We start from the raw sequence: 27230 nt of genomic DNA, 5'->3' as shown, positions 1-27230 counted from the left end.
AGTCCCAAGTTCTTCTGCTGTTAGGAGTCCTCAGTCACCATCATCTGTACCTACACTGCTATATTTGTTGACAGATATAATTATTTCCCATCCTAAGATGTGGTTCAAGGGGTCAGTCTGATGCCATCCATATCTGATTGCATAACATACTTCCCAATGGAGAAGTGAACAAATAGAATTTTTAAAAGAATGTTATTGAAGAGAATTTTATGTCATTTTTTTACATAAAACATTTATTGAGGTTGCTGAGTGTATGTGACAGATGGTGCTCTTATGTCACATCCCATCTTTCATTTTGTTTTGGAACATGCAAGTCTTCCATGCATGCATAATTGCATTACAACATTGTAGGTTTTTTTTTTGTGTACTTACTGAAACATAAAGGAATAATCCAATGTGAGATCTTTAGGGGGGGGTTGTGCTAGCAGTGCTGTTAAGCTGTTTGCTTTGGTGTTAAGTCCTGGCTAACTAGTATATGTTATGGTTTTTGCCTTCTGAAGGTAAACTTCAGGGGTAAAAGAAAAAGTGATAAGTTGCTATCATTTCATCCAGCTGCTGAATGCATTCAAGTAACTAGACAGATGATGTTCACTACATAACTTTTTTTTTCCTGCACATTCTGAAGCATATAAAATGAATAGTTCCCTTACAACAAAAGAATGCAGGTATGTTTGAACTTTCCAGCTTGAGTACTCTTCAGGTGCCAGTGCCTGAACATTTTATGATGTAAGTTAAGTATATGTGTGATTCTAAAATCTGAATGAAGAAAAATATATCTTCATTTTCATTATATGTGACATTACTTTTCCTTTTTACTGAAGAGTGAACTTGAGCCTGGCTTCATTAGAATGTTGCCAACCTAACTTTTATCTTCTAACATCCTGAATGTCTTCTGCTGTCTTTTATGACTGCACTAGTGGATGGAACATGCTGGAATTGCTGCTGGACCTGTAACTTTTGCCCTTGGTTTTCATTGAGAAAATGTGTTCATTTTAGTGTTGTGGGTGTTGTTTTTTTTTCCCAGCCTTTTGCAAGGAATGTAAAGATTATCTCTATTTTATACATTGGGGAACTAGACATTTATCTGAGATATACAGTATATGCAAAGTCAGCAAGCTGATAATGCTGCTGGAATTTCGGGCTTAAGCCATCAGAAGACTGGGACCACGAGACCTCCGCCCCGTTTCACGCTCCTCCAGGCACCCAGATAACACCAGATATCGATCTGGGGATGGTCGCCACACTCGCCCAGTGCTTAGCACCTCACCAGTGCTGGGTCTAGGGCTTCCAGGCATACAGCTGCAGTGGGTGCTTGGTGACTCAGACTTTGTCATTAACTGCATCCTCCTTACACTCATCCCACTTCTAATTGTTTTTGGCTGGTGACTGTTGATGCTTGGTTATTGTTTATATGTATGCATTCTTGCCTTTAAATGCAGCTAACTCAATGAAGGTAGTGAGGACATCTGCCCTCATAATGCAAAATGGAGAAAGGAAACACTCAGACCAAGGCAAATAATTCCAATGCATGCACTGTCAGTCACTGAGCCCTTTACAACCTTTAATGCTATTATTTAGTTGTATAACTTCATTTATACCTTCTTTGATTGGCTTTTGAACACTGTTCTCAAAAATCTAATTGACTGAATTGTCCATTGCTGCTATGGCTTGTGTAGGCCCAGGCAATTCATGCTCAGGGCTGTCAGCTAGCTGTACTGCAATGCTGTTGGTTGATTAAATAAGTCCTGAACATGACTGATTCTAGCCTGGCTTACCAGTGATCTTAGGCATCATGTGTGGTTCTTTAGAACACTGGTCAAGTAAACTTGTAAACATTTATATTTTTGTGCGTATTCTGTGCTTTTGGAAATGATGTGATTTGAATCTTAACCTTCCAGCATTACACTGTGTAATATTTCAGGGGCATTTATAATTTCTTACAGCATCAACATGCTTTGACCCTGACACAGCCTAACTGATGTTTCAGTGTAAGATAAATCAACCACTGCAGCACTGGGAGCGTAAAGGCAACTGTGCAGGTAATGCTTGAAAAGTGACAAGTGCCAACTCACCAGGGTAGTTAAATGCTGGTTATGCTGCATGCAGGGCAAAAGTACATCACAAGCCAAGTGGTTTTTTTCCCTTTAGTAGTATAAGGGTGATGTGAGTAAAATTAGAGTCTCAGGCTAAAACTTTTGTGAAGGAACTGAGAGGTGTGGCAACTTTTGATGATGTGTTTAGCTACAAATGTGAAACACTCTGTTTAATAGATGATTGCTGTCAGACAAGCAATAGGATGTGAAGAGACAAATGAGTAGCCCCTGATTTCCTTTAGTTACAATGTACATCACATAGTTTTAAATTATAAGAGCTAAAGAATGTGTTATTTCTTTTTTTTTTTTTCAGCTTGCAGCATGGTTGTGAGGCAGGGTGTACCTTTTTGTTATGTTAAATAACAGTTGGATTATGAGGAACAGGCCAGTTGAAGGTCTTCTACTTGTTCATATTGCATCTGATAAGGGTGTATATACTTCATGCATGTCTGTTGTGGGGCAGACTAATTTTTAATTGATGTTACAAGTAATTGCCTCTTTCTGCCTGGTTTAACAACTCTGTGCTGAAGCATTTCTAGCGTGGTTGCTTTTGCCCTGCTGTAGCTACTCTGACAACATCCTAATATGCACAAAGACAGTAAGATGTGGTTTGTAACAGCCATAAAGTTGTCTGTAGTACTTATGGTTTCTGTTCATTAGGACTTGAAGTTTGTTAAGCTAACTCATTGGCTGTTAATTAGCGTAATGCTCGTTAGGAGTTAAAGAAGATCAGCTAATGAAAAATTATGCTGAGGTGTCAACTATATTGAAATTCAATTATAGTCTGATCCTTGAGACTTTCAGCATTATGTGTTACTGTATCTAAAGCTGACAAATCTGCTTTGATGCAATAAATCTTGAATAATGTTCAAAATGGTTAAAAAGTACCTAAATACTTTCTGGTTTTTTTTTAACCATTTTGAATACTTTATTTTCTGTTTCCTATTGTTCTTTCTTACCAAAGTACTGACACATGAGGAAGAATTTGTCCCCTTTATATAATTTTTTTTTTCTTTTGGGCATTTTGATGATTTAATATTTGCAAGAGCATCATTAATTCCTTGAACAGTAGTGATACAAGTATGGTGACATCCAGCTTTTGATAGGTCAAATTTCTAGTTGCTCAAAGTTAACTTGGTACCACATGATGGTTTTCTGATGGGATAGCATACTTTTTGGAAAGAACATCTATTTTGAGTACCTGTGCAACATAGTTCTAACAGTTGTAGGCCACTTGGCCTGTAATGAAAGGCTGTAACAGCAATTCAGTGTGATAAATTAGACTGGTGTTAGAGTTTGGGGGTGGGTTTATTTATTTTTTTTTTTCACTCAGGTCTTTAGAGTTTCTTTCTGTTTACCTGTTCCTTAGATGTGCATCCCTAGATGTGAAGCCTTTTGGCCTTCTGTGCATCTGCCTTAACAGAGAACAGCAGACGGAGTCTGTCAGGTCAGAGCAGGAGCAAGAAGCCTGATTCTTCCACAGAGCTGCTAGATTTTTAAGCTAATTTTCAAGTCCTTGATGGTGTTTGTTACAACACTTTATCTTTTGGTTGGTCTGCACTCTGTCTCCTTTGTAGCAAGTGGTAGGACAAGAGGAAATGGCCTCAGGTTGTGCCAGGGAAGGTTTAGATTGCACATTGGGAAAAAATTCTTCACAAAAAGGTTTGCCAAGCCCTGGAACAGGCTGGCTGGGGGAAGTGGTGGGGTTGTCATCCCTGGAGGTATTTAAAAGTAGTGTAGATGGTGGTGCAGATGGACAAGGTTTAGTGGTGGTGACCTGTCAGTGCTGGGTTAACAGTTGGACTCGATGATCTTGAAGGTCTCTTCCAACCAGAACAATTCTATGATTCTATGATTTTTAGTGGTAAAAATACATAGTTTTATGATATCCCTCTGCCGTAAGAAAGAATAATTTAGCAATTTCTTTATGTGGATATGAAGACTCTTCCCCCCTCTGTTTCTCCTTTTATTATTCTTTTTCCTAAGCTTCACAGGTGTGGAGGGAATTGCAAGACAACTGAGGAGGCAATAATAAAAGTGCAGGTGTGCTGGATATGGTTTCCTAGCCTATGTGATAATGGATCATTGAACCACAGCTCCAATCTGTTGGGAAAGTTAATTAGATCCTTACCCACAGATATCAGACTAAGTCAGCGTGGCATCATTACTTCCCCACAGAGTTTGAAAATGATGAGACTAAATCCTGTGGCGGTGACGTAAAGGTTCCTTTGCTGCAGTTATGTCAGGAAGCCATATGGAGAGGGAAGAGAAGGGGTATGAGGAGAGGAAGCCCCTAGAAAATGTGAGTCGTGAAGCAGCTGTCTCTGGATGAAGGAGGAAATTTGTGAAATCCAGCCCCAGAGAGTGAAAGAAGGCTCTGATCTTACGTGTACTGCCTCTTCTCCTGTACATCTCTCCCAGCTGTTTATTTTCTTCAGTTTCTGGTGTTTCAGTAGAGTCCCTGGTAAACGATGTGGGTCAATATACAAAGTGTTCTTTTTCATAATGCTCCTAACACGTCTGGTTTTGTTGTTTTTCAGATCTATCTTGTGGGAGGATCTTTTGGACTCCGTGAATTTGCTCAAATAAGATACGACGTCCACAAACTACATGGCAAGGTAGTTTAAATGTTGGGTTTTTTTTTTACTTTTAATTTCATTTTGCATATGCACTGTCTTCTAAAGGATTGCTAGGACAAGCAAAGTATTGGTATTGAGGATTTGCCTTTCACCACTGGGCCCTGGGCTACAGCTGAGGCTTTTAGGCAGGGAGTAGTGTAGGTGACAATAAAGGGGTTGACATGATGATGAATCCTTTTACTGTCTGTGAAATGGATCAACATAAATAATAGAAAAATTTTATTTCCTTGCTTGATTATAAGTGGCAATTCTAAATCCCAAGAAGTGTAGCATATATAGAAGGCTATTACAAAGATGTTGTATCTGATTTAGACTAGAACTGATATTTTAAAAGGTTCTGTTTTCAAATAACACTTGGCATCAAGTATATAATATTAGATGGTTTGGGGGACTTGGCTTTGACTGAGGTCAGGAGATGCCTTTGACATTGTGCTACATCCTGTTCTCTAAGCTCTGTGAGAAAAACAGGAGCTGGTCTTTACTCAGTGTGTCAGCATGTACTACATGGAAGAAGCCTTTCTTTAAATGAAGTGGAAACCTGAATGAGGGCAGTAGCATGCTTATTAGTGCTACTTACACCTCCAAGTGTAACTCTAGTTCCAAATTGTGTATGAAATGGTCTGAAAGGAGCATGTCAGTTCAGCAGAAGGTAATATTGGCTTGCTTTCCCCACCTCTGTGATGTTCAGGTCTATCACTGCAACGCAGAGAGACTTCCTGGTCTCTATGCTGCTGACTGGCTGGTGGTATGAAGCTTTTTTAAAGCCTGTATGGCACTTTATATAAAATATTCTTGTGTAAGACTCAGGACACTGTAGCTTTCCACTGTGGTCAAATCTTTGAGAACCTGAGCTGTTGAGAGTTTGGAGACCCCCTTGTTTTTTCCTAGGCTCTTGTTGTAGGCCATCTAAGCTACTTCAGTCATTCTTCATTGTTCCTTGTGTTGCATACCTAGCTGTGCCCTTGGAAGCACCATATGGCCCACCCCTGCTCAGTCCCATATTTGACAGGGGAGAGTAATCTCACAGAACTTTTCTCCAGTGCTATCCTTTGGATAGTTATTTTCTATCAGTCCTGGGCTTTTAGGATCAGTTGCAGCTTCAAGTTTTTCTCCAACCAGATGGGAATCACGAGGACAAGAGTCTGCCTGTTGTGTTTCTGTCATCTTTTTGATCAGATTCATACTCAGTGAATTAAATTTGGCCTCCATGATCTGCACAGTGACCACAACCCAGAGAAAAAAAACCGGTAATAGTTGTGCTCATTGAGATCTATGAGGCTTCTTGTCCCAGCATTTATAATCAAGGGAAGCATCATTGAATTAGACAGTGGTACATGAAAGCTCTGAGGGGAAGCTGCTACCCCCTGGAGTCCTTAAGCTCTGAAAAGCTAAAAGAGGACATCTGGATTCTGCTCTAACCAGTATTACTTAAGGCTGCAGCATCTCTTTTGTGTTTTTTTCATTACAATTTTATGTAGGAATAGATGAAATTTAAATAAAGAACAGTGCAGTATTGGCTGAGAACTGGTAACACCAACTTCAGGTTCGTTTGTAGACAGACAAATCAAAACAATGTGTTCCATTAATTTCTGTTTCTATGCTTATAAAAATAGAGGTAAGAACTGCTCACATTAAGTAAGACGGCAGAAGAGATTAGAATGTATTTTAACTGATAAACAAACCTAGTTTAAAACATACATGAATCTTGAGAAAAGAACACAAATCTAATTAATTTAAAAACTGTTAAAAATCCTGATGGTCATAGCATCTGTTTAATGTATCACTGGTTAAAATGATTTTGGGTTGGAGTAGAATGTAGAAGCTTTTCTTATATAACACACTTTGACTAGCATAAATCCTTATCAGAACAGGGGCAAGTGGTCCTTTTTGGGGGTTTGGGTAGTTATATGCAAATTGCAATAGGCAATGAAATAAATACAAATTTTTTTTTTTTTTTTGTTATGGTTGCTCCTTTGGAATAATAACTGTTTAATTAAATAACACTTTTCATACAAGGAGCTCAAAAGACTGTCACATAATTTAAATGAATTAAGCTTCATAGCCAGAAAAGGCAGGATTAGTATTTCCATTTTTACTGCTGGAAAAAAAATGGAGGTTGCAAGAAGTTAAGCAACCCATCCAAAAGGAGGCCTGGGTTTTTTTATCATATTTTAAGGATATGCAAACTATACTATGTCCCCTTTTGTAACCATGACTGCTAAACTTGTTTTCTTGCTAGTTCAACTGCTTGATGGAAATTAGGCAGCCCTTTTGTGGTATATCTCTACTACATTTCAAATACTAACCCGTGTCCTTTTCTTTTTTCAGTCTGACCGTTCTCATTGTGCTGGCAGGGAAATATGCTAGTAGGCAAGTTCCCAGTTGACAGTAATATCTCAAAAGGAATTGTTGTAGTAGAAAGTGTCTCTGTTTCAAGGACTAAGGGGTTAACTGCCACTTTCTCTTTGTGGTCTTGTGGCTTAATGAGGAAAAGCTGCATTAGTGATAATGCCTGTCTTATTAATGTCAAATTGGCTTTTGAAGAATGTTCCTTGATAAAGGAATTAAAATTCAAGAGAAAATGGTGGTTTGGACTTCTGAGGGACTATGGTTTGGTGGTGGTGCCTTGGGCTGAGGCTAGGATTTGGGCTGGGAGAGAGACAGAGGCTGAAGTAGGGCCAAAAAGGTGCTGCAAAAAAGGAATTCTCTCTTCTGGTTCATTTGGGCCATGGGCTGAGGCTCAGCTGACGTGTAGGGCAGAGAGATGGAGCCCAGAGCTCGATCTCTGCAGTTGAAGAGGGGCTGTTAGCTTGTCAAGAACACATCTTTTAGCCATCTAATACAGCATCTTTGGATATCAGGGCTCTGTATAGGCCCATCTCTTACAAATGCAAAAAAGCATTTTGGGTATACCTTAATTTACTCAGGATACTTTGGTCAGTCTCATTCCCTCAGCACACCGCATCTTTTGTATTTAAAGCGAACTTACAGTGAGAATCTTGTTGATGTAAATGTCCGTCTATGCCGGTCAGAATTCTCATGAAACTAATCAAGGATTCTTCCATTATCTATTGTTGCCAAAATGTCCATTAATGGAGAAATCATTAGGTTAGGTAATCGTTTCTTTTCTGGGAAGAATTTATGCAAATCCAAATTGGTTGTAGCAAACCAGGTACGCTTACGGGAAAACCCTTGCAATGAATGGAGAAGAAATGGGCAGGTTTGTATAGGCATTGTTCCAAACACCTTTATTCTCAAACAGAAAACTAGGCCCTGTCTTTGTCTCATGTCTTGTTGTGTATGTAATTGAATAGAGATGTCTATTTAAGGATTTTTTTTTACAGAAGATGACTTGTATTAAATATACAGAAAATGTTTCCTTTTAACTATATAATAAATGGTTTTGGTTTGCTGCATGCCCACCATTGTCATTCAAGGCATGGTGGAGACTTGGTGATTCAGATCTTATTGTGGATATAAGAATCTCAGACATGTGGAGTGATCTGTGCTGGTGACTGTTAGTTGTTGCAGAAGGTTGAAGAGAAGCAACATATCAACTGCTGGGGAAGATCCAGGTTTTCAGTCCATCACCAAGCCTTTTAGACTAATAAAATAGGATTTGTAAGCTCCAAAACTTCTTTGTTGCAGAAATATAATTGCAAGGCAGGTTCTCAGAGTATGGGGAAACGAGTTAGGACTGGGCAAGTTCCTCCAGGGTCACATGCAGCAGAAGCACTCCTAGGAAAGCTAGAATCTCTAGGTCATTTTGTCAAGAAACAAAACATCCATTAGCCTTTGAAGTCTGCAGATAGGTCCTGCTGTGGAGCATGTATGACAGTGTTACCATACTGACCTCTTTCATGTTTCCAGCCCACGTAGATCCTGTTCACTTTTCCTTTGTCCTATGCAAAGGGAGTGCACCCCACAGGTAGAATGCTAAGAAATCAGGATAATAATGTTTTTTGTCTTACTGAGGCAGAAAGCAGAGGCAGGGAAGGGCCAAAATAACAGAAGTTTAATCTTTTCTCCTACATGAGTTTCACCCTTGAATCAGCTGTTGTGTAGCATTGTTTAGCGTTCCAGGAGGTAAAAGCCAAGTGAAAACAAAAGTACCTGACCTGTTCTTTCAGAAGTCCATCTTCTGGGAGCAATAAAACTGTAAACCAAGAAAGGGTATGAAAGGAATGGTGGCAGTGGTGAGAAGCATACTCACTAGTAAGCATGCTAGGAGCATAAAGCTTTTTTTGTGCAGACTGAGTAGAAGGCCTTTTAGAATTTCGGTAAAGGAGATGGCAGAGATTTGAGCTCCTTTGCTAATCTTTTTGACCAATTGATTGACATGTAATTACTCCTGAGATGCTGCTTATAGACACCTGCAAGGTGTAAGTGTTGCCATTGTCAATTCTCATTTAGTGCATTCACTTGGTGTCTGGAAGTCCTAACTCATGCAGTGGTATAACTGTGAGGATCTCAGCTTTTTTCTTATAATCCTAGACCTTAGAGTTGGGAAGAAGAGCACATATGGTGCATAGAAGATTATCCTCAAAGCCTTGCTGTCCTTCAAAAAGGAAAAGAAATGATGACTGAAAGAGAAAAGAAGGCTAATATGACACTGACATTTTACTGGTTTAAAGCTGTTCTCATTAGGGGCCTTCATAGTGATTTAAGGGCATTGACTGTTTCATTGGTTATACTCAGTATTACAGTTTTAGAATATTGTTGGTGGGTCCCTGGTGTTGTCCTTTAACATGGTGTCTTGAAGCTCATGAATGGGTGTCAGGGGACCCACAGCAACATGCAATTTAAATAACTCCCATAGATCTCACTGGAACTTTTACGCCCATTTTGTTCAGGATCTTGCTTCAGTTCCCTCCTCTGCCACGGAGCTCCTTTCTGCCTATGAGCAAGTCACTGAATTTTAGTGAGTCTCACTCTCTCAGTCCATAAAAGGGAGATAATTAATGCTGCTCTACTTTACAGAGGGAACAGGAAAGTTAATTAATCCAAATAGAAGGAATTATTTAAATTCAAATGAGTATTTAAAAATATATTTTCTCAGGTGCGATCCATTAATTCAAGTGGTTTGGGTCAGGGTGAAGAAGTTTGGGAGGAAACAGGAACAGAGAACTGACCAGTTTCCACGAGGCCTTTATATCAAGGGAGAACATAACTGGCATTTGCCTCAGGAAGGTCCAGGACATCAGTCCAGCATTTTTTAATGGATAAATAGCCCCTCATTTTCAAGTGGATAGTTGAGATGCAAGTGGTATCAGCCTGTTAGAATGGTATAATTCTGGTTCACAGACAAACTGCAGCTTGTGTCAAGCTGTTGAGATGATGACAACTGCAGCAGCACAATGTTTAAAACAGGTTGCGACATCTGCCCAAAAAGAGGAGTAAGTTTGTGAGTGACTGGACAAGACTGTGCTGTGTGGCTGGCTGGCACATCCATGCTGCTTTCACTGCCTGAACCAGCTCAGGTCCATCTGCAGCAGTTCCACACGCAAGTGTGCCCTGAAGCATCACAAGGAAAATTGTCCATTGGCTATTGCTTCTGGTTTACCTGCCTGGGAACTCCATCTGGTGAGGTTTTGTACCCCAGCAGAAGTTTAGGTTGGTCTTTTTTTTTGTTTGTTTGTTTTGTTGATTTGTTTTTTGTTTTCCAAAAAACAAGCATTACAAAATGACAATAACCGTTTAAATTACCTTTAAAGTTAGTGTAGTTTCTGAAGAATGTGTCATGTTTCTGTATGCCACATCATTTTCTTCCTTTAAATAATGGATTGCCTATGAAGTGAAGATTTGAAAACCAAGTGACCTAAACGTCTGCATATGTCTGTACCATTTAAAATTAAACAAATAATGCTTTTTTTTTTTTCCTTATAATTGTGGAATGCCAGTGGGTTGTCCCCACTGTTAAACATATTGTGAAATACTAGCACTAGATAGAGCTGCTTTACTGCAAGCTGTGTTGTTTATCCTGTCTAAGGAGCTGCGTCTGGTTTAGAAATACTGTTTTTAGAAAACAGTATTTGCTCTATTTGCAAAGCTATCAAAGAAACTAAGACTTGAACTGAGATAGCAAACAGTATTGTAGCAAGGTTGTAAAGGTGTAAAGGTGTGCTTTTCACTTTCTTCCCCTAAATTGTTTGACTGACTTTTATTGCAATTCTTAATGGATAAGCATCCATGCTTGAAATCATATTACACCTTGGTGTTCTGAAAGATCATATGTTTGAACAGAACTGACTGACTTCACCATTTCAAGATAGGCCAAGTCCTTGTGATTGGACTGGACTGGCAACATCCTTGGTGGTTTAGTTTATTCTAATGGCAACTAATGGACTTAACGTGATCACTGCCAGCCCAGGTTGTTCCAGGCACTCAGTTATCTTCTGTGTTCTGCAGGCTTTCTGCTTGATTCTGTTCCAAATGGATTTAGACTCCATCCTCTAGACTTCGTGGTGTGCCAATGCACACGTCCTACCAATGCTGAGGTCAACTTAAATTAACACTCTTAGTCCTCAAAATATTCTAAATGGGTTGTTTGTATTATTAGAGTTAGGGAAGAGAAATTTCAATGCTTGGTACCTGCTCAGCTAAATCTAAATGTATGTTTGTGGTGCTGTGCACTAAGTCAGGGATTTGTCTTGCTCATGTTTCTGTTTTCTTAAATGAAATGCCCAGTTTGAGATAGCTATCCAGGCAGCCACTGGAGGTGCTGAGAGAGAGAAATGCCCCTGTAATGCACTTCATTCAATTTTAAAATAGATGCTTGAGAAATATGTTTTCTCTTTTGACCAATGGAAAAGTAGAGAGATGGAGCTCAACATTTTATTATTACCATGTGTGAGACAAGCACCACCCTTAGTGTGTGAATATATTCATATTTAATTTGACCAGTGAATGGTAGGTGAGATAAAGCTCTACCTAACTGCAGGTGCAGATGAGTTAGGCTTTTGGACACATCTGAATGTGAAATTTATTTTCTCTAGAAATGTCGATCTCTATTCAATTGACTATAGGAGGAAACTAATAGAGACTTTATGCTTCAAATCAAATGTTTAGATGGATAAAATTAGGTGAAATGAAGCCCACCCTAAATATTCTTTCCCTGGAGCTTCATTGCAAACGAGCAGATGGCTTGAAGGTAAAGGAACTAGTCTTTAATCTGTTGTTTATGTCCAAGGTATTCAGTGGTTCTGGAGTGTTTCCTCCATGATTTCACAGGAGGCTGTATTAAAAACATCCTGTTTGATTGGAGTGTGAACAAGATCAGAGTATCTTTAATTGGTGTCTGGTGGAATTTTTTGGATGGGAAAGGTATCCTTTATAAACTTGTCAGTGAAGGAGCATGGAATCATTTTAGTGTTTGGTGCTAACTTTGGAAGAAGAATTAAGTCTCCTCGTCTAGCGTTTTAGCATTTATTTATAAATGCGTCTTCATGTGTTTAATTGGTTTCAGTAAGCTAATTACACAAGCACAGTGTGGCAAGGGATTGATGTTGGTGATTATTGTTATCTTATGTTTTTTTCCTTAGGCAGGTCAGGTTGGCCTAAGTCTCATGTCTAATGAAGACAAACTCTGACTAATTTCCTTGTGTAAGTAGATTTAGCTGATTTTCAAAGACTAAATTAATTAATGAGCTTGGCCTTAGGTCCTCCAAAAATTAAGAAAATAGTATGCTGAAATGTTGTTTGGTGCTTTAGGGAATGTGAGAAGCATACATTCATGATTGCTTACAGAAGGAGAAAAAAAAAGGTCTTTGTCAGTCATTTATCTTTATGCAAATGAAGTGCATTTTACTAAATTAAAGCAGACCCTGCTTTCAAGCATGGCCTGCTTAGTGGAGGGCCTTAGAGTTGGGTGTTCAGTGAGGCTCCTGATTGATGGCTATGCAGGTGCCCTTAGAGCATCTTTGTTTCTGTTGGCAGGGGGAATTTGGAACTTGTTACATTTTTTGACCATGGTTCAGAATCATCCAAGTTAGTAATTTCCTGCAATATGGCACAAAAATGAAAGGGTAGCAGAGCTTCTCATACTCTCTGTTGTGGTGGTACCAGATGTTCAGATGTCAGTTTTCATTCTAGTTTCAGTTCAGTCCAGAGGGACTGTATGGAAATGAGCTCTTTATCCATGCTGTTCTTGAAGATTTTGAGGTTCAGCTGCTAGTCTTGGGTTCACATTTCTCCATTGACTTCAGCAAAAACTGATCCATTTTACTTGAGCTCAGATCACTACCCCACTTTGTCTCTGAACAGCTGCTTACTGAATTTGCTATGATATCAGACAGAGGTGCAATTTTTTCATTTTTTAGCCAGTCTTTCAGTTTAGCATATTAAACAGCATTTTTCTGTAGAAGACAAATACGGAGTCAGTCATGGATTCACTAGGATTTCTGTTGCTCCATTCTGAGGCTGGCACTCTGTGTGTGTGCTTTCAAACTGTTTCCAGTGATTGGAGTCACCTAGACCCACTGCTTATGGTCACTGAAAACAGCTTACAGCACTGCAGGACAACCTGGAGATAAGGTGTTGCCCATACCTGCCCTTTCATACCATCTTGTATCAAGTTATGAAAAATGATACCAAGGCCATCTAGCCTGTTCTCATGAAATCAGGAGACCTGTCAATACCAGAAGGCATCTATTAATATCCTGAAACAGGTATGGGCTCTCAAAATCATGATATGGTTGTTAAAAGTTGGGACAGTCTCATTAAATCTGGATGTGATGATGTTAATAATAGTAATACAGAGATTATTTTGGTAATATGTGTGTTCACTGATGAAGAATTAAAGCTGTATTAATTTTTAATTTTGAAATATCTGGCTTTTAAATGAATCCTTAGTTTCAGTCTTGTAATATTGTGCCAGCATAAGTTTTTGGTAATGAATATGAAAATGTATTTTTAATGATACTGGGTTTGGCCAGATACCCTAAATAATAATGTTCAGGGTTTCCATGGTAAAGTGTTTCACTGAATCTTTGTCAAGTTTTTTTTTTTGAGAAGTTTTTCTTTTTTGATGCAGGAAAGCCCTTACCTTTAAGTAAGTAGTACTACTACTGTAGAAATCACAGGCGTTTTCTGCCATCTATGCCAGGATGTCATGCTATACCTGTGTCTAAGGATACATTAATAAACATCACTGAGTGAAAAATGGCATGTCTAAATGGCAAAAAAATGTGAGGCAGAAAGGTCTTTTATAAAGATTGGAAGAACTGACTTGAAGTTTCCCAGGCTTAATATCTGTCTAGAACTAAAGTTTTGATTCCTAAAATTCCCTTTCTGTGGCTGTCTGGATGGTATCACTTTTGGACTGAATACATACTTAAAATTCTGCTTTTGGCCAAGCTCTCTAGTACCATAGTTTTCATGGTGCTGCATAGCTTGGCATCTATTAAATATACAGAAAATCTTTTAGGCTGTAATAAATAGATGCTCCTCGATTTGTGGTAGCTGAGGTGTGTGAGCTGCTGAGTGCAATGAACCTGAAAGGAGGTTGTAGAGTGGTGGGTGCCAGTCTCTTCTCCCAAATAATAAGTGATAGCACAAGAGTAAATGGCCTCAAGTTGTGCCAGGGGAGATTTAAAGTGGGTATTAGGAAAAAAAAAATTCTTCACTGAAAGGATTGTCAAGCATTGGAACAGGCTGCCCAGGGAAGTGGTTGAGTTGCCATCCCTGGATGTGTTTAAAACTTGGGTAGATATGGTGCTTAGGGACATGGTTTAGCAGTAGACTTGGTAGAGTTAGGTTAATGGTTGAACTTGATGATCTTGAAGGCCTTTTCCAACCTAAACAATTTTTTTATTCCATATTAAACATCTTGAAGCTGAGCCCGCTTTTGTCAGGATGTTCTTTCTCGGAAATGAAGGATTTGTTCTTTTGCTTTAAAGCAAGCAAACAAACAAACAAACCCTGGTCCACCTTGCTGTGAGTTTGCTTGACTACAAATCTGAACTGGATGGAGGTGTCTTCTTGAAGTTCAGGATGAGTTATCTAGTACTTACAAACTCTTCAGCTTCAGCCTTTCCTCTTGTCTGTATGTAGTTACTGTGGCTCAGATTGCTGCCCAGTGTGGCCTAGGTCCCTGTAAATCTAGTTCTGAATTTCCAGGCATATGTACTAACACTTGTACTCATTGCTATTTACCTCTCTTGAACCAATAAGTGCCTTGGTGACCCTGTGCATTGTTCCAGCTTGCATATGAGAAAGTGGTGGGTACACACAGAAGACTGCCTTGGAGTGAGTGCTTCACGTGAGGTCTCTAATATTTATGTGCAGGAAATTCAGAACACAATTTGGATCTCAACTGGCATGTCTTAACATGGGAGTGCTCAATAAAAGGAGTATGCTCTGCACACAAGGGAACTCTTTGGGTGCACAAAAGTTCCAGTTGATACATGTTGTCCAAGATTTCCAAGCATCAAGCAGCCACATTAGAGCTACCACCTGACACTGCTGCACAGCATCTGGAAATTCCAGGCAAATGGCCAAATTTGTCTTTTTTTTGCCAGACATAATTTCTATGTGGAAAAAAAGGGCTGTGTCTGGATAAACCTGGGCATCTGGCAGCTTTACCTCATATTATTGAGCTTCTCTGTGATGAAATAGAAAATAGATACATATATTATAAATGTGTTATATGTAAATATTAGGAGTTCCTTGTTTTAAACAGAAGCCTTTTTTCCATTTCATAATTCTCAGTGGTGTGTCTGTTGTCAAGATTAGATTCAGATGAAGAGAAGGTTATTAACTGCAAGTGGAACTAATTTCAGTACATAAAATGTTGATAGCTTTCAGATCCTTGCATTTTATATACTACCAAGAATTCTGTTTGGTTGTTTCAAATCCTGTCACATTGCCACAATTAATTACTAGTATTTTTCCCTTGCAATTGAAGTGATCACAAGTGTGTAATTTAGCTTCAGACAGCTTTTAACCAAAATATAATTTAATATCCAGCTGTTTTTTCCCTTAAGTCCCTCAAGCACCAGAAAGCATGTAGTTTTCCAGACTCATCTTGTGAAGCCAATAGCCATGCTGTCAGCAGATTGAAGCTTGAACAGAAGTGCTGGAGTCCCAGTCCCTAGATCAGGTTTTTCTGCACTTCTGAATAGTTTTTACCAAAGAAGTGTTGAAAACCCTTTGCCAGGAATGTTTCTGTTTTAAGTGTGGTCTCTGTCTAAATGGACCTTCTCTTCTCCATTGTGTTTTGAGGCTAGAAAGACTAGAGTCAAGTGGTTTTGTTGCAAACTATGACTATGTGACAGCCTGGAAAAGCAGAACTCAAACTTGTATCTGGAATACAGCCATTAACCAGAGGGGAAGATGCATAATCTGTCCCTCTTCAAATATCCATCAGTGCAGAAGACATGGGTAGGTTTGCTTGTGACTCAGTAGGTGACACAGAGTCAGCACTGAACCTCCTGCACATTGTGTCAGGCAGTGCTTAACTGCCTTTTTTATGAGACAAAAATAACTTTGCCTTTAGAACCTGAGCAAGTGCTGAAATTAGTATTGTAGCTGGTACAACATCATGTCTTGCCTCCCTGGAGTGCAGCTCAAGGAGGGCAGAAGATACTTCAGAGTGTATGTTGTCCTTGTGCGAGCAGATGGGTGGCTATGGGGTCAAGGAATCCATGAGCTCTGCCTAACAGTCCCTCCACTTCTGCCCCCTCAAAGGCTGTGTGCTGTTCATAAAGCCAACCAAGCCTAAGCTCTGGGGTGATGCAGAGCAGAAGACTGATTTAGGTGTTCCCAGAGGAATCTCTTTCTTCACTGGTTCCAGGGAGAATGCAGGAACACAAGCTCGGACACTGCATAGAGAAGAAAGGTGACTTGTTTTGTTAGTGTCTAAAATGTATGAATTAAAATCTTCTGCATTCATAATTCCAACTGAATTTAGTAGAATTGTTTTGTTAATGGTGGATTTTCAGCCCTTACGAGTACGCCTGCCATGATAGGAAAGTAGTAACCTTGATACTCATGTTTTAAATGTGATTGCACCAGCTCTTACCATGACAACTTTCTCTAATGTACCCATCAGAATGTCTGAGCCTTTGGCAGGTAAATGTGTTATTTATTAAAAGTAGTGGCAAAATACCTTTCAAAAGAAACGAGTGTGTGATGTACAAATGTACTGCAAATTCTAGTAATCTAAAATATAGGTAATTTGGCAGATGAAAAGCTTTCTGTAAGTGGTAAAGTAGTAGAATAGGCTCCTTCTTCTTGCTTTAAAACTTCACTAGATGTCAGTGTGGAAAGTATTTTTACTTAAGTGCTATGTGAACTGTAGAATGAGAAGTGTTAATTCCTTTTACACATGCAGATTTAGGATGGCATTTAATAGAGTTGGGTAGTTGGGTTTTTCAATATGTAATTTATTTCTGGAAATGCAGTTTCAGAACAATGAAGGCAATTTTGATAAGGTCGTACTGGATCCTGAAAATTGTTTCTGTTCAAATAGGCATAAAAAGTTAAAATTTGTTTCAGTACTTAGAGAAAGTTTTGAGATTTGTATTATAGGTCACAATGCCATTTAAAAACATAATTAAAAAACAATTTTTACGATTAAAAAAGTTGAAGACTTTCATGTTTTGTTTTATATTGTTGATTATTTTGAGTCAGCAAAAAATTTAATGTGTATTTTCTTGCTGTTGGTTTGTGAAAACTGGAGGTGTTTACATGAGAATAATGAGTGTATTTTCACATGGCTCAAGGCAGGACTTAGACATTAACTTACACATTTAGAAAAGAAAGAAATGCATGTATTTATACATTTAAGCTTGATAAAATAAAGCATTCCTAATATGTAAGTGTGCTGTGCATTCTTTTAGCTGTGCTATGTGTTTATATGACATTTAATGAATCAAACTCTCTCAGTTCTCCATGAGAAGAGTGGTTGGTTTGGGCCGTTTTTTTGTTGCTGTTTTGTTGAAGCTTCAGTGCTTTTATCAAGGCTTCAAGTTTTGGTTTCCTATGAGATGGCTTGACTTTCCCCTTTAAATGAATTCCTTTGTGTTTCTGAGCTGACAGACCAAGTGAAAGGTCCTGGTTTAGATACTCAGTGGTGCCTTTAGCTTTGCTATTTTGTTCGAGTCAGCAGCTGCTAGGCCTAGTTTAACAGGACAGGCCTAACGAAGCCATCAGTGAACAGGTGACCACAGGTGGGTGTTTGTCCTGAAGTACAGAACTAAAGAGGACACCCTCTCCAAACCCTATTTTGTCTGCTGGTACGGCAAGGAGAAGTTTGAGAAGGGAGGAACATGGGCTGCTTCCACCCTGACTTCACAGTTCTCAGTTTCTCTCTGGAAGTTACTTGCTTTTAACAGAAACTTCAGTGACCTTTCTGGGTTTTGGAGTTACCACAAAGGAGGTGATTTTGTCTGGAGTTAGGATATGACTAAAAGAATGATAAGGAAAAGCTTAAACTGTATTTGCACTAATTTCCCAGCTTTAACTTACCTAGTAGGTTCATAGCCATTAAAAAGCAATCTTTTAAAAATATGATAAAAAAATGTTGACTCTGCAGGCATTGCATCCAAAAGTTGCATTTTGTCTTTACTGTTTCTAGCTGTTAAGTATCTTCCATTTAGAGGCAAAAAGGCCTTTTTTTTTGACTGAATATGGGTGTCACACACACACTATGTGAATCTTTACATACACCTTAGCTGAGTTTTTAGTATCATGTCCATTACTCTTAAAAAGCTGATGGAGATGGAACCAGTTAGCCCTCTAACTGGAATACAGTAAATCCTTCTTTAGTAAATATTCAACAACTCTTATTAGTTCATTTTGTATTTGTGCAACTTTATTCAAATTAAAAGCTTTTGCCAATAAAGATCCCATGATTCTGAATGCAGTTTTAACATTTTTCATAGTGGAATTGAACCTTCCTTTTGCATACATTGGAAAATGCTGTATTCATAGTAACTAAATAAAAGGGTGATGGGATAACTGAAATGTTCAGAAAACTGTTTGAAAATGTGTGTGTCAAATACATAAAGAGCAGGTGCATTATAAGGAATTCTGGGAGTTTTGTTAAAACATTGCAAAGAGCTCACATGCAAGATAAGATGTGATGAAACCGATATTTAAGAACTTAAAATCATTTAGTAGCTTTCATTTATTTTTTCATAAATTATACTCACACATTGAGGAAGAGAAAAGGAATTGAATTACTGCTTTATATAACATTTCCTTTTTCTGAACCTTAAGGGTGTTTAGTTTATATCCTGTACTTCGCAATGTGTACGTGCCTGTAGAGGACAGGTATAGCGTACTAAAGAGACTTTACAAAGGCACCTTGAGAATTGTTTTTTAATGTTTTTAAAATAGGCAGTTTATTCCTTGTGCTGTTTTCTCTGTCAATGTTTTGTGAAGGCTGACTCAGCAAGTTCTGCAACTCTTGTTCCAGGCTAAGAATCCTTTTTTGTGACCAGTGGTCCAAAGGAAAGAATGTGCTATTGGCTTACTTTTCACCCCTTTCTGTGATGATAAATAAATGCATTAAATCCTCTTGAGAGGAAACCAGGCTGAACCAGTCTTGCCTTTCTTGCATAGTTTACACTAGAGTTCTTCAGCATGTTCTAGCCATTTCACCCAGGAGGTCTTACACTTTTGTTTCTTGTTTAGAAGAATGTAATAAGTAACTTTGGGAAAAACTGCACAGAATACTCAGCAAGTGACTCCATTCATACTGTTGGGTTGCAGAGAAACCAAGATGTAGCAAAGTCCAGGCATGCCAGCTTTGAGCTCTGCACTGGAGAGCTCTGCCATTCTGACTTGAAGGTGGCTGCCTCTATACTTAGAACTGGTTCACATTTATGTGTCCAACAAAATTGACTGTTCCCTTGCAGGGACCTTTCAAAACGACCAAGGGTCTTGCTGTTATTTCTGGACTTGTGGGTTTGGGGTTTTTTCTCTGTTGGAATACTTTATTTTATACTAGAAGGAACAGCTTTTGCACTGAATTTTAATGTGAAATGAAATTTATGCTAGCATACTCAGAGGCAAGGTTTAAGGCACTAATTTATGTTTTATAAATCAAATAAATGTGCACCTGCAAATCAAGCTGGATGCGAAAGCTTACAAATCATTGATTAAATGCTTGAGGACTTTCTTCTCGGAACTGAAAGCTATAGAACCCTTGCTAGCTTAGATATGAGAAATTTAAGTATGCTTAAGTGCTTGCTGAAGTATGGGATGGTTTGATCACCGTTATAGCTGACAATTAATTGCATTTCCCATGCCACTGTCATGTGAAAATGTGTGGTGGAGAATTTGGGACTGTAGGTCTTTTTTTGATCCCTCTGGAAGCCAGTAGAAGATTAGGATTTTGAAAGATCACTGGTGCACCATGTACTGTAACTCTGGGAACTGCTGCTGTAATAAGATTTTATATTGCTCCTTGGGAAATGGCTGCATTGATTTCTGTCAGAGACTGGATGAAATATTTTTCTGTTTAACTGTCTGTATTCTATGCAGATCTTAGGAAGGAATCAAAGGACACAAAGCCAGGTTCTGCATCTAGTCTCAGCTCTCTCCCCAGTGTTCAGAAGTATTCCTGTCCAAGCATATGCAGTAGCCTTACCTAAGTGTATTTTATGTGTTAAATATAAATACCATAGCTAAAGGGTGTTGTGAATGCAGTTGCACAAAGTGGTATGTTTTGCCTTGCCCTTCTCTGTTACCAAAGACTGTGTGCCAAAGGGCTTGGCGTAAGTACAACCTTTGTTGTACTTTACAACCTTTACAAGCTTCATTCCTTTAATTCCTTAAGTAGAACAACACTCAGCTTGGCTGTAGTTTACACTGTGCTTCCCAAGTCCTGGGGTTTATCCTCTCTTGTCTACAGCATCTCACTCTGCTTGTAAACCACAATTTAGAATATTTATGACACAGACTTCTGTAACAATTTATGGGACTCTTTTCTTCTGAAGGAAGATTAAAGTTGACTGATCCATGCAAGATTGCTGATTTTCCATTTAGAGGAGTTAGGCATATGGTAAATGTTTTCAAAGAAGATATTCTACTGGGAGAGCCAGAACGGGTGGTACTGGTTTATTCAAGTTTAAAAAATGGGTGGGAGAACAAAATGAAGGATTTAATATGAACAGTTATTTTGTGGACTCCGTGTTGTGGATGCTACAGGAGAATTGTGTCCCATATATTTATGCTGATGTGAGCAAATAATAATAAAAAAGCTTAATTTATGTTCATTATATTCAAGCTATTGTCATACCCCATTTCTGGAGTAAAAGCTATTATTTTTAGGGGAGGATAGGGTAGGAAAGAATACTGATTTTAGTAAAAATAACAACCTAGTTTTAGGGTAGGAACATCTTCTACTGCCTTCTGTAAATGCTTACTAGAGGAAGAGTTTTGTAAGACTTTGGCATGCAAATATTTGATCAGTTTCTGAACAGAAGTATACAATTTACTGCCCTGAGTTCTGTGAGAGGAGACTGTTAAAAGCTCAGTCTGCTTCTCATGACACAGTTGTCTCCTGACAGTTTCGTTGTGTAGGAATTGAACCCTTAATTTCAGAAGATGTAATATGCATGAGACTTGGTTTGAGCTAAAAACCATGGCCATAAATAGTAAGTGGACAAATAAATAATAAGGTTCTAGCTGAGAGACTGCTTGTGAAAGGGGGCTGTTTAAATTACAGAGCCAGGCACATGTGTATTGTGGATGACTGGGAGGCTACCCTGAGAATCAGAACGTGAAGCAGCTTGCTTCTCTTCTCTGAATGCTGAACAGGAGTGACACTGGTGATCTGCTTTGTGATCCTGGGTTTCATAGATCAGAATATTTGGGGTTGGAAGGAACCTTTAAAGGTTGTCTAGTCCAGCCCCCCTGCAGTGAGCATTTTCAACTAGAGCAGGTTGCTTGGAGCTCCATCCAGCCTGATCTGAAATGTTGCCGTGTCTCCAGTGTTTCACCACCCTCAGTGTAAAAAATTTCTTCCTTCTATCTGGTCTAAATCCTCCTCACTTTTAGTTTAAAACCATTACCCCATGTTCTGTCACATCAGGCCCTGCTAAAAAGACAGTGCCTATCGTTCTTAGAGGCTCCCTTTTAGTACTGAATGGCTGCTATAAGGTCTCCCTGGAGTCTTCTCCAGGCTGAACAACCCCAACTCTCTCATCCTGTCCTCACAGGAGAGTTGTTCCATCCCTCTGAACATCAGGAGGGGACAGTGGTGGTGTTCTTTGGGCTCCTTTGTGGAAGAGAGGTATCCTTTTCATATCCTGGAGGTAAAGTCAGTGACACACCAATTTCACAGTCGCTCTCTGTCTGTATTATTTACTGCAGAACCAAAATGATCTGTGGTCACGGAGGATCAATGCAAAATTGTTAGTTAGAGAATTTAGCAGCACATTTGGGTTTATAACTGTACAAGAAATATTTGTGTCACAAACAAAAATATCACTGGAAAGAATGTAGAGAGGCCAACAATTTATCGCCGTGCATGGCAGGAGTCCCTGCCGTGGGGCTGCAAGCACCATTTTCCTGCTTTGCTCTGAAGTGATAGCCCTTGGTCTGCACCCCGAGGTGCACCCTTTTTTTCCCCCCAGAAATTCAGTCTAGGTTCTAATTGAAAAACTGAAATGTCAGCCTTAAAATGAGAAGCGGCAGCTAGATTTTAAAAGGATTTTAGGTACTTACAGCCTTAAAAGCTACCTATGAAGATTGCTAAGAATAATTTTGTGCTTAGCCCCCATTACTTTTAGCCACCTCAGAATATTTTTTTAAGCCTTTGTCTTTGAGAACCTTTTGAAGTTTAGTAAGGGTAAATCTGAAGGGACATTGGAATGCAAAATGGGACAAAATTCTCATTTGAAAACTTTCTTCTTAAAACCTTCTTAGACTTTTGTCTATATACCTGCCCTGGCACTTGGAATAAATGTAATGTGAAATATGCTTGTAGAGTGCAAAGTTCTCTGAGGATGTTTTGTTCATTTTTACTGTGAGTGCTACATAAGAAAAGGAAAGAAAACAAAATAGAAATGGCACCCCAGAATAAAAAATAGTAAAGCCTTGAAAACTTATATTTACAGTCTTGGTTTTGAAGCCTTGCAGACAGCTTCTTATGAAAGCTGTCTGAATACTCACATCAAGTATTTCAATAGTTTTTCAGTAAGAATTTAATGTGAAGTTATGCTGTAATTAGAAGTCTATACATCTTTAAATTTTATACTTGGAGGTAAAGATTGGATATTAAATCTGAGATTTTGCCTGACAAGACAGAGTCCTCTAGTGTAAAGGGATATTGTCTTCTGTTCCTTCCTGCCTCCTAAATAATGGTGCAGAGGCTGCTGCCAGGCTGTTATGACATTTGGGCTTTGTCTGCTTCCCCTATCATATTTACTAATAGGGATTTGTATTCATAATTTAGCTGATGATTCATTTGCCAGTACATCACTGAATACTTTTAGCTCATTTGGCAGTATTTGTGTTGACGTAGCAGCCATCCTGGGAGCAAAATATGTGTGTTTGTAGTTGGATCTGGTGGCAGATGTGTAATACAAAGGAGCTACCACTTTGGCATGGCCACTTCCCTGGCTCTGCCCACGTTTCAAGTGTTCCCTAGTTATGATCTGTGATCGTGGCTCGTATTGATGTTTATCTGCCTTTTCAGAGTAAAAATAGCACTGTCCTTCTTCCCTTTTTTTCTGTTGTGTTTTTTTTTTGTTATCTGCAAAGATAGTGCAGTGTGGTGCAAACCCTTAAAAGAGAACTTTATAGTATACTTTTCCTCAACTGCCATATTGAAAACAATTTATAACCTGTCTGTCTCAGCTGGGCAACTGAACAGCAGAGGCTTGCAACCAAGGCTTTAGAACATGCAGATTATTCTGTGTGGGTGAGTATGTAGGAAACAAACAAACAAACAAAAGTAAAGGTAAGAGGAAATACATACTTGCTTTTTTTTTTTCTTTTTTTTTTTTTTCTTTCTTTTTTTTTATTTTTGGTGGAACTTTGATCAAAATAATGTGTTCTGCAGAGTGGCCTAAGTATTTCATGTGCTTGTATGTTAAACATTAAGAGTTTACCAAGGTGTGTATATTGTTTCTCCTCAAAACAGGGTTTGACTACTCTTTTTTTCTAAGTTCATTTGTTGAATAAAATTACTGCTTCTAAAGAATGAGTTTCTATTAATTTCTCATTTAGAAGGTAACTTTTTTCTGAGAAAGTTTAACTAGCCTCTTTCATTTCTTCATTTTGGTCAAAATTAAAGCTACAGCATCAAACAGCTATGAGTATTGAGATGCTGTGTCTCAGGTTCAGCTTGTCTTCTCCCTTTGTGTAAGGCCAGGACACAAGGAAGTCTGAGGACAGAAGGGCCTGGAAGGAAGGAGAAACAGCAGTAATTTCACTGCCTGTTTTCCATTTACTTTATACAAATGTGGCCATGCAGACACCACACATTAAAAAAACAACATGCTAAAAATTGCTAAAGTAAAACTTGGTAATGGGGATATTGAGCTGTCTTTGTAAGTTAAATTCTGGCTGTGGTTGAGTAAGTAAAAATGCTGCTCCAACCATGTTACCTTGAGTGCCTTATTACTAAGTAAAGGGAAAAGATACGAGGTTATAAAATTCTCTTGCTTCTTTACTGGCTGGAACATTTATTTCCCCATACATGTATTGTGAGAGCACCAAGCCCAACAGGTAGTGTTTGCATTTAGCTCTGAATGCAGAGGGGCCCACGGTCACCCTAATCTCTGTGAAGGCAAGCTCCAGAGCCCGCCTGGCTGCCCAGGGAGTTAGCATTTCTGCACGTGGGATGGATGGGGCCCTTGTCCTAGTGCAGCGTGGCTGTGGTTAGAGGTCATGGTCACAGGAGAGAGGCAATCCATCTTTAATGAGGGGCAGTTCTAGGGAGGCCTCAAATGCCAAGGTAGAGATGTAGCTTTTCATTTTTTATTTGATTGAGGGGGCCGGTGCAGAGACAGCATCTTGTTTTACAAGTTGGGGTTTTATTGCAAAGAAGGTGGGAGCTGTATCCTGTACAAGCTTCAGCCATTTCAGATGTTTTGGCTTAGTTCCCAAATGTAATGAGTCTGGAGGTTGCAAATGTGTGTTCTTGCTCTGGCCAGGTCTCTGATCAGGTAGGAAATCAAACCTCTGGCCATGCACAGATGGCTGCCTGTCTGAGCATCCTTAGGACCCGAGGTCTCGCAGGCTGCGTGCTAACTAGCAGGCAGTGTCTGTAATCTAGTGGAACACTATGGCCTAGTAAAATCCTTCAGAGCAATTCCCATCCATACAGATCCTAGGTGTGTATTGATCCTGATCCTCTGAGGATCAGGAGCTTGCATTGGAGCAGAATCTGAAGGTGAATCTTCTCATCAACCAAGCAAATTCTCTAACATGCTCCCTCCTTTTTCTTTTCTGTACTGTTTATAGACGTTTGAGGTTGGTTGTGACAAAGGTAACTGAGCCCTTCTCATTCAGATCAAGAACAAGCAAATTAAGAACAACTTTTCTTCACTGTACGAGTTACAGTTGGACTAATGTACCAGGGATATAGAACTAAACACATCACCAGTCTCCTTACGCATCTGGTTTGTTTAACACTGGTTGTGTTTAAAGCCTAAAAATGAGAATGTTTTCTCATGGTAGATTTATTTGATATTTTAATTGATTAGCCTCAAGACTTTGTCTGAATACTTCATATGTGGCTGATGTTTGTTTGAGGAGAATATAAAATGCTTTCTCTAAGCAGAGAGAATGCTAATTATCTTTCTCCTCTTTGCTTCTACTCTTAGGCCTCTGGGAGACAGATGTTACTTAGCAAAGGGAGGGCTGAATGTAACTTCTCCTGGGCTCAGAAGTTAAAACATGGACCACATCTGCTGTGGTTTGCTGACATGTCTGTTCTTAGATTTGTGCTTTGAACAAGCTTCTCTGGAAGGTGGCAGCAATCACCAGCACTGCAGATACAGAAACAAAACTAGGAATTAGCTGTGTGTTCACCAGCAGATTGGAAGTTTGACTCATGCTTAGACTTTGAAAAGCAGAATATATTGTATATCCACTGAACACAACATTCAGGAGTAAAATATGTAATGTGATCACAGTTCTCTCTTTACTGTTCTTTCTTGTTTCATTTGTCTAAGGCTTTATTCAGTTTGACAGTTTCTAACTAAACACAGATTTAAGCATCTAAGGTAATGTAGTTCAGGGCTAGAGACATGCTTCCTTTTTGACTTGGTAAGTTGTTGAAAGGCTGTTGTTGGCCTGTCTCTCTTCAGCCCAACTCTTGTACTGTGTTCATCTTACTGGCACCTGAACAAACAGCAGATAACTCATTGGGAGGAATGGGGGTTGCACGTGCTGATATTTAGTTTTTTTGAGGTTAAGATTTCTTTAAAAAGAAATTCTTCCAATAAGACATTTTTGGTTTTGTGTGTCTTGCAGGTTGATCCAGCTTTGAAAGAAAAATTAAAAAAGAATACTGTGACACTGGAGTCTGAATATGAGGTAAAATATATTTGTTGCTTGGGGCTCATAACCTTGGCTACCCTTGATTACCCTAGCTGCTGGTGGGTTGTATCTGTCCCTAACTAAAATTAGATCAGCCATCTGCTTTTGACTCACTGGTGTCCAATAAAAACAAGGTTTTATGTAAAGAAAGGGTTTTGAACATGTACTGCTTCTTTCAGAACACAGCTTTGCTTTGGTGTCCAGGTGCCAAGTACAGTGGCACAAATAAATTCCTCCACTTCTGTGGTTACCCTACTCTATAAATGTGGAGCTGATGTTGGCCACAGATGGAATGTGTATCCATATGTCAACACTTCTACTGAATGAGTTTTGATGATCTTTATACCAAGTCAGGGAACAATGTGCTTGATGTGCTTTCTGTTATTTCTTGCTTCTGAAGCTTATGTGCATCTTTCAAACAACTGTCATGCCTTTTCCACTATTTCAGGAAATTTTATAGAGAAATTTTTTTTTTCTTTCCTCAACAATTCGTTTTCTTCAAACATTACTGAGCTCCAAAACAGCTGCTTGGGCCAGTTTAATATCCAGAGTTTCATAAATCTTCAGGCTTGCAAAAAGCCATGTTAGGAACACTGGAAGAAGCCTCCCTGTATCCAGAAACAAAGGATAGAGCTGTATAAGATAAATTTTAATGTGTTAAGATTACCTGGATCAAACGTCCAGCTAACGGTATCTGTCTCTATGGTCTTTATGCTGAACACAAGTTTTTTGTTTCTTCCCATGCTACATTCCTGTCACAAGCCTTTGAAGAACTTGATTGCACCCATATCTCTCTGATGTCCAAATGGCAGTACATGGTCTTGCTAATATAATCTTTGTATTTTATGACTCTCTCATGATTTGTCTCAAATAAAACCATAGCTTACCTTTTGTATTTTCACACGCCTAATTTCACAGAACATCTGCCTACCTGACAGGTTTGTGACAGTGTTTTACCATTATTGCACTTTTGGGTTGTTCCCCTTCTACAAAGAAT

General features: G+C 39.0%; 1 protein-coding gene across 1 annotated transcript in view; it reads left to right on the top strand.

Annotated features, from left to right (window-relative positions):
* Positions 1 to 4347: 4347 nt before the first annotated feature.
* Positions 4348 to 27230, top strand: part of LOC103771732 (cytochrome c oxidase assembly protein COX16 homolog, mitochondrial) — a 34539-nt gene continuing 11656 nt past the window's right edge. The window contains exons 1-3 of the mRNA XM_008939037.1: positions 4348 to 4395; positions 4634 to 4711; positions 26168 to 26230. Coding sequence (XP_008937285.1) covers positions 4348 to 4395; positions 4634 to 4711; positions 26168 to 26230 — 189 coding nt within the window. The remainder of the gene's footprint in view (positions 4396 to 4633; positions 4712 to 26167; positions 26231 to 27230) is intronic.

This window comes from Merops nubicus, unplaced genomic scaffold (assembly GCF_000691845.1).
Source record: "Merops nubicus isolate BGI_N331 unplaced genomic scaffold, ASM69184v1 scaffold24, whole genome shotgun sequence".
Taxonomy (NCBI): Eukaryota; Metazoa; Chordata; class Aves; order Coraciiformes; family Meropidae; genus Merops; species Merops nubicus.
This window is presented reverse-complemented; position numbering and strand designations above follow the sequence as displayed.